Source organism: Typopeltis vanoorti, chromosome 13, assembly GCF_054136105.1.
Source record: "Typopeltis vanoorti isolate ZY-2024b chromosome 13, IOZ_Tvanoo_1.0, whole genome shotgun sequence".
Lineage (NCBI taxonomy): Eukaryota > Metazoa > Arthropoda > Arachnida > Uropygi > Thelyphonidae > Typopeltis > Typopeltis vanoorti.
In genome coordinates this window covers 64,492,676-64,505,776 of record NC_143561.1, presented here as the reverse complement: position 1 = coordinate 64,505,776, position 13,101 = coordinate 64,492,676, and the positions used below count along the sequence as shown (strand labels likewise).

Genomic DNA, 13,101 nt, shown 5'->3' with positions numbered 1-13,101 from the left:
TTTTTCCTGCTTATAGTGTATGATATTAAATGATGATGATGATTTTTATATAGGCTTTGAACTGGCTTCTACGTAGTGTGACCCAGCCAACATCTCTTCATGATTTGCTTTGGTGCTTTGTTGCATCCCTTGCTCCTGTTCCTTTGGAAAGAACAGAAGATGAAGGTGAGGAGGGTGAAGTGATTGAGAAAAAAGAGCATGAAGGAGTAAGTGAAAACATTACATTTAAAACAAGACAGTACTTTAATTTGCAGTATTAATGACTTAATTTGCTGGCTTTATTTTTTATTTCAGCTTGTGTTCAGATTTCTTCTCCTGATTATCTTATTTCATTTTATTCCATAATTTTCTCTAAAAATTAAAATTAGCTTAATATTTGAATTTTAGTAGATTAGTGGGATTGGAACAGCCATTTTCTTCTTGATACCTACCATCCTCGATAATTCTTAATGTAGATGTTTGCACACTAAAACATAAGATAGGCAGAACAAAATTAGCTATTTAAAGTATTCTGAACCTTAGGTTCATGTTCCTTCTTGAAAATGTTACACAAGAATATATAGCAAGCTTATAGTTTTATGGAGTGGAGCCATTTCAAGTCATCGTTGAAATAACTATGACCCGAAACTCCATTTCATGGTTGGTTTCATTAAACCAGCCATGAATTTAGACAAAGAAAAAGGATATAATTTCTTTGTCTAAATTCTTGACTGGTTTACTAAAACCCTTAATGCTCTAAATTTATGATAAAGAATGACAACCTTTTTGAACAGTTGAAAGATATTACTCTGTCATTTGATGATCTTCTAATTTCTTTTGATGTTGCCTCTCTTTACAAACATCAATGTCCCCAAAATGCTTCACATCATCCACACTTTACTATTAAATGACCCAGTTTTAAATTTGCATACAAAATTAATCCCCCACCTTCAACCTTATTTTAATCTTGATTTTGTTTGATCATCTCCACCAATTTTTTAAAGTTTGAAAATGACTTCTATATGCACTTTCCCACTCCTGATGGGCGAGAACATCAGTAGTCAACTTGCCAAGTTCTATTGGGCTCATCTCGGGTCAAACATATTACTCCCCCCCCCCCCAATATTTTATTCTATGGATGATACAGGGTCAATATCTTGTGTATATAGAGGAAAAACTGTTTGCCTTACTAACTTTGTGTAACAGTTTCAGTAGTAGGCTATTTTCCATCATAGAGCATGAGCAGGATAACTATTAACTTTTTTAATCTAACATTACATAGATCAGGAAACCATATAACTTGACAAATATCATATCCTGTATACCCTCAAGAGGTGTACAGGATATGATAGCATTATCATATCCTGTATATATGGTACATGCAAAACTTACACCATTACTAACTTCCTATCTACAATTTTCCTCCAAATCAATCTGTTACCTGTAGACTTCAACATTAGTAAATCTTATATTTCTATCCTCTAAGGCACTTTTTATTGTATCAATCCACCTATATCTTGGTCTTCCTCTGGGTCTTTTTCCTGCCAACCTGGCAAAGAACACTTATTTTGCTAATCTTTCCTCTCCCATTCTGTTTAAGTGACCATACCTCAATAGTTATCCAATTTTGATATCAGGTTTAATACCACTTTCTTTCATAATGTGATCCATATAGATAATAAATAACAGAGGGGATAATGTACATCCTTGTCTGACTCCAGATTTAACATAAAACCATCTACCTGTAATTCCTTCAATTCTAACTGCTGACTTACAACTCAGATATAGACTACATATTTCTCAATATAATGTCCCATTTACACCATATAACTATATCATTTTGAACAGCTTTTTTCTTAGCACATTGTTATATGTCTTATCCAGATATAAAACTTAAATACAGATCCTTGTTATATTCGTGTGATTTCTCAACTATATGTTATGTCTTAAAGTGAAAAGCTCATTGTTTCTCAATATTTGCATATATCTTACCAGGAACACTCAGTAGGGAAATTCTTCTGTAATTATCACATCCTTATTGACATGTTAATAATGGAATCATTTACATTAATTTAAATGTCTTGATTTGTAAAATTTTTGGCTAAGTTTCATACCGATTGTCATTATAATGATAGAAAAACGCAAAAAGAGAATAACAATTCAATTGAAAGCACATGATATTATGTGCATCATCAGCTGCAAGGAATAGCTCCATCTGCATTAATAGATATCCAAAATAATTTACAATAAAATTCCTCACATTCTGTTTTATTTCCCTTTTTCTAGATGGGTACTGTGAGAGCTCTACTCAATCCTCTGGAATTTGATCCTCTGACCAAGCTTTCTAAATTATGCAGTGCAACCACTGTAAAATTTTTATACCTCCATATTTGAGCATTTCTTGTCAAATATCTACTCCAGCTGCCTTTTCACATTTCTTATTTCTGATGACTTTAACCAACTTCAAGTATTAATATGTATTCCATTTCCTACCACCCTACTGTCACTTCTTGTTTCATTTAGTAATCTTTCCAAGTAATTACTTCAGACATCCAGAATATCTTTATCTTCAGTTTTCATGTCACCTTCATCATCCCTGATTTCTTTTACAGTACCTTTCCTCCATTTATAAACTTTTTCAATAGCCTCCAGAACATTTTCCCATCTTGCTGATATTTATTTTCTATATTCTTACAAAGGTCTTACCAGAAATTTTGTTTAGCTAGTTTTACACAGTGTTCTACTTTCTTGCAATTTTCTGTTTAAGTGAATTATGAACCATAAAAACTGCAGAACAAAAAAGAATTGAAACTGGAGAAATGAAACTCCTGTGAAGGATGCAGGCCATACTCTCTGGTACCAAAAAAAAAAAAAAAAAAAAAGCACAGGAATATCTAAAGAACTAAAAATAGACTCAGTATTGGACAAAGTATATGAATGGTGAAAGAAGTGGATTGAAGATATTGAAAGAATGGACAGTTCAAGACTAACCCCCCCCCCCCTCAAAAAAAAAAAAAAAAAAAAAAAAAGATACCACCCAGTTGGAGGATATAGAAATCAGGTATGTCCAAACAAAAGATGGAATGAGACTGGAACGTACCACTGTGGGCCTAAATCCCTGAAAGGATGATGAAGATATTTTTCTCTGTATTTTCTAAGGTCAAAAGCTGACTTGATTGACATAAACTTTTGGTGCACTTTCTTTTTTTTTTTCATTGACTGCCTCTTACTTTTCTTCCTCATTTTATTAACTTCCTCAGTGGAATTCTCATTTTTCTAACCTTGAAGATAACTTCACCTCATGCCTTTCTGGCTGAATCAATGTTTTCTTCAAGGCTTGGTTCTTTTTTTCCAACTCTTGAACCAAACCTTGGAAATTCAGTGGCAAACCCTGAAAAAAAAAACATTTTGATTCAGCCAAAGAAAAAGATGCAAATGGATAAAAATCCCTAAGTTGGAATGACTGAAATCGTGGCTCACACTGTTGAGATACTGACTGAAATTGTGGTATATGCTATTGTGCAAACCACATTCAATAGTTGCATAAATCCAATCCAAAGAACAAAAAACAGCATATATCTTGCACTGTAGCAATCAGAACCAATAGTAATGTCATAAATATTCCCCAAGTTATTTCAGAAATTTAGCAGCTTAGCCATATTCATATCAACCTGCCACTCACAACCAGCAGAAGACTCCATGCCTGCCAATGCCATATATATAGGAGCACTATTATCCTTTTCCCTTTCACATTTTTATTTCACACTCCCTTTCATGTTTTGAGAAAACTTATGACTCAAAAACAGCTCTTCATAAACCAAGAAAGTTCATTAAGCAGAATGGTCTGTGAAACTATAAGCTTGTTATGTATTCATAGACAGAATAGTTAATTATGTAAACAAGAAAAGAAATTATTGTAAACAATACATAAAGTGGTATATTTAATAACATGTTTGCATAGTAACAAATTTTAACAAAGATCCTAAATTGTATTCAACTAGAGAGAGAGGAGGACATTATTTTGAATATATAATTGAACAAGCAGTTCAATTATATTAACCATAACTGGCATGAGACCTAACACAGAGAGTCAGGAAAACTAAATTATAAAGGGAGGAAGGAATGGTGAGAATGTGAGTGTAAGAGTGATAATTTTATCTAACTGTGATAAAGTCCGGAAACAGACTTTATCATGGAAGTGTTGACGAGGAGAGAATGATTTAGACTTCGTGTTCGTCCAGTTGACCCATCAAATGTGTGCAAAGATGTCTACATGTATAAGGCACTAGAGAAGAATAGAGATCTGCAAGTTGTCCAGCTGTGTCATGCAGACAAGAGTATACAAAAGAACATGCAGGTAGAATATTATGTCTGTACACGAATGCTAGGAGTATCAAAAACAAAGGTGTAGAGTTTGTTGCCTTAGTCAATATGTTGGGACCTCAGATTGTAGGCATTAGTGAGACCTGGCTATCAGAATCACTAACTGGTATCGAGTGTAAAGGGTACATTATTTTTAGGAAGGATAGAGAGGGTAGGAGAGGAGGGTGTGTGTGCCACTGATGATATCGAATGACATGAATCCAGTTAGAGTTGAGACCTATGATTGTAGTAGTACTACTAACAATATTTCATGTGGGTTTGAAAGCTTCCGGTGTGAGGTGGAATCTAACAAGATAAATTACATGGTGGGGTTGTTATAGATCTGGTGGATCGATTGCTAATGATGAAGAAATGCATCACCAAATAGAAAAGATGAGCATGAAAAGAGTAATCATAATTGGGGATATTTTAATTATCCAAATGTTGATTGGGTAGCAGTAGAATCCCACGAGAAGAATAAAAATGCATTTGCTGTTGCAGGGCAACTTTCTCAAGCAGCATGTGACAGAAGAACTCAAGGTCAAAGTGTTAGATTTGATTATAGTATCAGAGGGCGTTTCAGTTAAAGATATGACTATCCTGCCTGTGGTTGGTGACAGCGATCATGCGGTATCACTTGGGAAGTGACTAACTTTATGAATGTTCCATTCAGAGTGGTTACATGCTGTGAACAACAAAGCAGGAAATTATGACCAACTGAGGCGTATACTGAGTTCAGCAGAATTCTATCAGTTGCTGGATGGGAAGAATATTGACAGTGCATGGGAAGCATTTAAACCACATATGGGCAACCTGCGTGCTGGATCTGGACCTGTACTTCTTTTGATCCGGCCTTAATCTATTTCAGCGAAGTTTGTCTGATTCATGGTGAAAGAAAACATTGTGTGTTCTACTAACTCACATTAAGCTGACGTTATATGACTTGCGCAAAACAAACTATGTTTTCTCCAACCAAGGTCTCTTTCTCACTTTGACTAGTGGCGTGTGGGAACGTATTACAACGTGTCAGTTCAGTACTTGCGTTGATGTTGTGCTTTGTTCAGTGCCTGCATTGATGTCATGTTCTGTTCAGTGCCTGCATTGTAGAAGACAGTTTTGTTTGAATATCGCTTATAAATTTGGGACAGTGTCAGGGGTTATTGCAAAAAAAAAAAGAAAAGTAGATGCAGAGAATCATCAATTTTAAGACAACTGGACGGAAGATTATTATTTTATTCTGAATAAAAGTTTGCCTGTATGTTTGCTGTGCAACGAATCCGTATCCGTCAACAAAGAATACAACTTGAAGAGACACTTTACTTCGAGGCATGCGGATCATCCAAAAATTGATGGACAACTACGAAAAGATGAAATACAGAAATTGAAGAAGAACTTGGATACCCAGCAGCAAATGTTCAACAAACAAAGAACGCAGCACCACAGCATTGTCAAAGCCAGTTTTGTGGTAAGCGAAAAAATCGCTAAGCATTCTAAGTCATTTGGTGAAGGAGAATTTATCAAAGAATGTCTGCTAGATGTTGCAAGTATAATATGTCCTGAAAAGAAAAAAGACTTTGAGAATATTTGTTTGTAGAGGCGTACTGTTGTCTGATGGAGAGAAATTATGGCTGATGATATCAAAAAAAGTTTAAAAGAGAAGATTGCTAGATTGGAAGCATTTTCAATTGCTTTGGATGACAAAACCGATGCCTCCGATACAGCACAACTAGCAATATTTATTCAAGGAGTTGATGCAGATTTCAACATCACAGAAGAATTATTGGCGCTTCGGCCGTTAAAAGGAACAACTACCAGTGAAGATATATTTGAAACAGTCAACACATTCTTCGAGAGATTTGGGCTTAAATGGAGTTCACTATCTGGCATATGCACTGTTGGAGCCCCTGCAATGGTTGGTGCACAGAAGAGATTTATTGGAATAGTTCATGAAAGAGTAATAGAACTACAGATCCATCCGGAAAATTTAACAAATTTTCACGGCATTATCCACCGACAAAATCTGTGTGCAAAATCGATTAAATTCACAAACGTTATGGAAGTTGTAGCAGCCAGTATTAACTTTATTAAGTCATGTGCACTTAATCACCGCCAATTTAAGGAGTATTTGGCAGACCTATTTTCGGATTATGAAGATGTGTCTTATTATTGTGAAGTGAGGTGGTTGAGTAAAGGTAAAATGTTAAAACGATTTCATGATCTTAGACAAGACATTGCAGATTTTATGGACATAAAAGGAAACACAATTAATCAAGTAAAAGATGATGAGTGGGTGTGTGTGATTTAGCATTCCTTGTAGATGTCACCGGATACCTAAACGAACTGAATCTTAAATTGCAAAAACAAGGACAATTGGTTCATGAACTGCTGGACATGTCAAAGCTTTTTGTAATAAACTCAGATTGTTGGAAAGTCAGATAAGAGCTAAAAATTGTAATCATTTTCTTACTCTAGTAATTCATAAAAATATCCCTTATAATTGTTATGGAGATGAACTGAAGGCACTGATAGAGCAATTTGATACAAGGTGTGCTGACTTCAAAAACAAAGACTCCACATTCGATATATTTGCTTGTCTGATGGATGCTGATGTAAATAATGTGCCAGAAAACTTGCAGATGGAACTTATTGAGCTTCAGGCAGATTTAGTGCTAAAATCACAATTTAACAACATTGCTTTGATGGATTTTTATAAATTTTATTTGGTGGAAGAAAAATATACAAGTTTACGTGCCTTTTCAAGAAAAATCATTTGTCTTTTCGGCAGCACATATATGTGTGAACAGTTTTTTTCGAGAATGAAATACAATAAATCAAAAATTCGGACAAGAATAATGGACGAATACCTCGAAAATTCTATGTGATTATCCTTAAGTAATATTAACGTCAATATTGATAGTCTCGTAGTTGAAGTACAAAGCCAATCTTCACATTAAATTGTTATGTTGTTCATTATATTATAAAATTTATGTAGAGCTTTATACCAAAGCATTATATTATAAATAAATGAAATATGAAGTAGCAACTTGTTTTAATTCATTTAATATTAATTTATTTTATTTAATAATTTGGCCTGGCCCTTGACTCGGAGACGGAATGATAATTTGGTTCCCGAACTAGGAAGGGTTGTCCATGCCTAATTTAAACAATACTTAAATGATGTGATATCAGAATGTGTCCTACGAGTTCGAAGAATAAATAGGGTAGGAGTCAAATGAATCTGAAATCTTATTAAGCAAGAGATTCATAAGGAAAGGATGATGTGGAAGGAATACTGTTTGCATAAGGATGATGTCCGTTATGAAAATTCTAAGTATTTTTGTCAATGACAAATTGACATTTGTCAATGTCATTTTGTCTAAATATAAGAATAATTAGAAAATTATTATGTAAATCTATGTAGAATGGATATACACGCAGATAAATATCAAAAATTCCAATTTCACAATATATTATATTGTATTATTATAAAGCGAAACGCTTTTTGAGTAGAGAGGTCGCAGACATACACTGTATTCATGATGTTGAAATTTGAAACGTATTAGAAATACTGTTCTCTGTGTGAGAATTCTCGACAGACCAAATGACCCATCTTATGGATAGTCTAGTCTTATTGGGTTATTTGATTCTAATGCTGTGCATTTTTTTTAAAGATTAGAAGTGAATGCTAATCAAAGTACCATATTTCGATGATGGAATGTGGACCAAATGGGTCCGTCTGAAGATTCAATATACTAATGAATGTCTTTTTTTTTCAGACTAAATATATCTGAACTCCTGCGACAGTATATGTTGGAGGTTGATTATATCCTTTATTTTTTTTACTTATAGTTCTTTTTTGTTATATTTATGTTCTTTATTTTTATTATGTTTAATCATATATTATTTCAAAATGTTTCAAAATTTCTCTTTATACAGTTATATTATACAATTATAGTATAGTTATATTATGTTATATTATATTCATTACGTAAGAGTTTTATATATCCTTGGATTCTATTTGGGCATGTATTATTGAGGTGATGTGCAACTATGAACCCAGCTTTAGCCGAGGGCAAGATAATGCAGAGAGAGAGAGAGAGAGCCCTTGAAATCTGACATTTGGAGTATTAATATGCTTGTACTCCCCTGGAAAAGTCTTATACATTGCTCATAAATGGCTCTGAGGAATAAACCACTCTATACTTTTTAACAAGTCGCAGTACCAAAATATTTCAAAATATAATATAATCCAAAGCTGAGCCTCCATAGCTCAGTCGGTATAGATGGAGCCCTTTGGTCGGAAAGAACTGGGTTCAGTTCCCGTCAGTGATGTGAGGAACCCTGGTCTCTTTTGATGAAAAGTGAGTGAGCTGGTCTCATATGGAGGTAGGGGTTTTTTTAACCAGGAAACACTTGGGTTTTTCATCCCCCAGAACAGGCAAACCGGCCATGTGAACACACACTGATTACAATCAGCTATGCTGGTCCTGAGCCTGGATAGAATTGGTGGTGGTGGTGGGGGGGGGGGATTGAGATGGTACCGTACTTCCCTGTAAAAGGGGCCTCACAGCCATTGTATCTTCATAAAAATAAATAAATAAATATAAGGATTCTATCAAAAGTCTGCACAAGAATTCTATCAATATGCTGCAAATGAAAGAAAGAATGAATATCAAAGAATAACTCTTCTAAATGCAGATAGTGTGAGGGTTACAGATGCAGAAGAGGTTGTTCAACTAATGAGATCTCATTTTGTTAAAAGCTATCAACCTGGTGTGTGCAACATTGAGCTCACTGCTACCTCTTCACTGGATGAAACTCAGGTGTATGAGGACGAGGTATTAGAACTGTTGCACAAACTGAATAAGAATTCAGCAATAGGGACTGATGGGACATCGATATGTGTACTAAAAGAGCATTCAGCTGAACTGGCTATTCCTTTGATCAGGCTGTTTAATATGAGTAACAGAACAGGGAAGATTCTGCAGGAATGGAAAGAATGTATGGTAATTCCATTGCAAAAGGGTGATGCAAAGACCGATATATCCAACTATCGACCAATTAGGATAATAAAAATTGGTTAGGGCCTGCATTCAGAAATGGGTTCACAGTGAATCTCTACTTTGCAATCAGCAACATGAGTTTACTAAGGAAAGGTCATGTTTCAGCAACCTGCTCACATTGTATAACAATGTTACCATTCAACTAGACAAGGGGAATGTGTAAAATTTATTACTTATTATTTTATTATCCTGTCGACAGTGCAATTTATAACGTTTAGGAATTTGTATTTTTATTATATTGTTTATTTAGTTACTTTTTTACTCTATGTATTTCCCCTCTTACTTTGTTATTTTCGTGGTTGCTTGAGCTTGTACAATATGCCTATATGTTCTAATCTCTAACTCACGTATAATACTCTTATTTAATTATAGTCCTTTCGTAATCTACTTAGCTTACTCTCCCCCTTTTAATGCCATAAAGTATGTTCTCACATGTGCTAATATCGTAGACTGAAGAAAAGCCTCTGTTGGGGCTAATTCCTTAATCTGCGTTGCTATAATTCAAATGTATTAATCCTTAAAAATTTATTTTTGTTAACGCCTGCACCATTAAGGATTGTGTAAAAGAATTTTCTATCTTTCCTTTACATACAAGAGAATAATTTAACTAAGCATGTATGATAACCCTTAAATCAATTTTATCTCAAGCAACTCCGAATTACTCAGTCCTGGTTGTTACTTTACTTAGGTCACACAGGTTCGATTTGTTTTTATGAGACAGTAAAACAAAGGTCAGGCTAACAAAGATGAGGCAAGTTATTAACAAAACTAAACATGTTTATTCTAACTAAGACAATTAATGTACAAAGGAAACAGTACATATCACGTGTCTGATTCTCCACACATTCATTAAAACAATTCACTTAACCACGTCGCCCTCAATATGAATAAAATACATCACTCCTCTACACTTTGTATCCATCATTTATTTCAATGGTAATATCAATGGTATTACAATTTTAATATGCACTTCGTATCCATGGTAACCTGGACGTATATATATATGTGTATACACACACACACACATGTCTTAGCCTGGTTAGGTGGTTAAAGCATTAGACAAAGAAATTATTTGTACTCAACTTATTAGACACAAGAATGGATTTTAGCACACATAACCTTACTCTCATTACAAATAATATAAGGCAAAATTATACTATACACGTTCTAAGCATTATATAACACAAGCACTATTCAAGTCTACAATATTCTGTTATACACATTCAAACTGACTTTTGGCTTTCTGACCTCTGCAACACATTATGCCATTAGTTATACACAGTCTAGGTTATTAACATAAAGCAATCTACTTACAAGCTCATTATATCATTGTACAGTCCTGAATCCAAAAGGGTTAATGGTAAATTCTGCTGTTTCCTTTCTTAAACTTGCGATCGACTGTGATTGGGCATTATCCACTGGTAGTCATCTGGTGATTTCCTCCCTTGTAACAGTACTGCATTTCTTTGGCAATTTCAGGAACTGGTTACGGCTGCAACAGAACAGCATGCATGTGGATCGGTACATTCATTGAAGAATTTTATGGAAGGATATCTTGAAATACAGCCTTTTCTGCAAGCAAACTCCCCATGATCTCCAAAACTACTGCTTGCAGGGACCCCGACTCCCTCCTCAAAAAGCTTGCCACAGGAACAAAAAATAAGAGAGAGAGCTTTTTCCCCTCGATCTCTGCCTTTTATATAATTGCCGTCCCTTGGCCTTCCAAAACTTCCAGGATTACTGGAGGCGCCCATTCCAGGTTAGGTTTTAATGGCAAATCTCATATAATCTGGTGACCTTTGAGACTGTTGTTGACCTTCAGTTCACTAGCCTAATGCTGTCTGATCTTTTTAGTTACAGTTGCTTGTGGTTCTACATTCAGTATTCAAAAATTATATTACAAAATTTATTACATTACAGTAGATTATATACACTTTTCAATTATAAGTAGTTTATGGCCCATGTAAAATTGATATAGGTGAAAAATATTTCTATTTTTCACCACAAGAGATTTTTCAAAATTTTTCATCAAAAAGTTTTCTCTTAACCCAGTATCTGCACATTTTCTGGGAAAGACATGACTACATTTTTCTGATATACCATTTCTCTCTGTATTTTTATTGTCAGATCTCCCAGCCTTGGTGTCATTTTCTTTTTCATACCCAAAATTTTTTCTACCCACAGTCAAGCTATGAGTAAAATCCCACCTCATATGTTTAGCCTTCGGGCAGTATACATTACGTCTCATCCTACTCCAGTTGTACCTAGGATCTCTAATATGGACCTCCACAACACTTTGCTTGTTCCACATTGATTGGTTATAAAATTTGTTGAACCTTCTAAATCTCTCGATCGTGCTGCTTACTTTCCCCAAACGGCTCTTTTATTTCTTTCTGATAATTTACTAACTTGACGTTCGAGGCATCAATAGGCATCATTCAAGGCTTCCAAGTGACTGTTCCCTTCAGATGATGAACTTAATGAAGAATCAGTGTGGTCAATATGACATTCTTCTTTATACCTCTCAACCTGCTCAGTAAGTCTGACCTAATAGTCACTCTTTTGTTCTCTCTCAATCTTTTAAGACGATCCCTTTTCCTCTGCATGATACCCATTAGGGAAATCTCATTTGCAGCAAAATCGCAAGAGAACTTATGTTTCTCTAGAAAGTCAGTTCCTAAGATTATTTGCACGCTCAAACGAGATATCTTAGGGAGGACCAATAACTCTTGCGAGACACACAGATTGAATTCTGTAAGTATATTCTAACTCTTACTCTCTGTGATGCACATATTTCGGGTGTTGAAATTCCCGTTAGCTTGATTGGTCTCTTCAGTTCAGATATACCCTTCCATACACAGGATTTTATTCTTTGAAAAAAAACTCCTCATTATGACAGAGGCCTGGGAACTGGTATCTAATAGGACATCACAAGGCATCCCTTGAATTTTGCCCCTAATGGTCATTTTGGATTTTTTTTATATATTCTCTGATTTTGTTCTCTCTCCTCCATGGTTTGTTAGTATGGCCATGATGAGTAAGCACAAGATTGGACTCATATCTATTATTTCCATTGGAGGGTCTCTTATTCCTAAAACAGTTCTGCCATGTGCCCATATTTGTTACAAACAAACCTTGGGGGGAGGGGGGGGGCTCTTTTCTGATATTTACCTCCTTATTCGAGCGTAATTCCTACAGGTTAGTAGGGTTTATTTCTTTCGGGATGGTTATCTCATTTTCAGTTATATGTTTGATGTTAAACACATTTCCTCGTTCCTCCTCCCTTTCCTTACGATCTTTCATGGACTTTCCTTTAATCATACTTGAGTACTTCTTACACTTAACTTCAAAGAGGATTACTTGAACTTGGCTGTTGTTAGAAGCGGGACGGATGTCTCCAAGAGCTTATTCTCTCCCTCTCCTTCACAGCGAGGTGACATTCTTCTTAATTAGTGATCCTCGTTTTGTATGTGGTCTCCTTTAGTTCATTCATCTTTGATTCCTAACCTGAACTGGTAGCATACTGCCCAGTCAAGATGAGGTTTATCGTCATTGGAGACGCTTAGACTATTTGCAATGGTCAGTAGTTTATTGTAGAAGTCCGTTACATTCTCCTTCTTTTCTTGAGCGCACCTCTGCAATTTCCAAAGGTTTGGGCTTATGTTTCGTACTTTGGAGAACTAGGAAATCAAGGTGT

General features: G+C 35.1%; 1 protein-coding gene across 1 annotated transcript in view; it reads left to right on the top strand.

Annotated features, from left to right (window-relative positions):
* Positions 1-13,101, top strand: part of hiw (MYC binding protein highwire) — a 1,014,282-nt gene that overhangs the window by 754,303 nt on the left and 246,878 nt on the right. Inside the window, exon 60 of the mRNA XM_090402616.1 lies at positions 54-206. Coding sequence (XP_090258742.1) covers positions 54-206 — 153 coding nt within the window. The remainder of the gene's footprint in view (positions 1-53; positions 207-13,101) is intronic.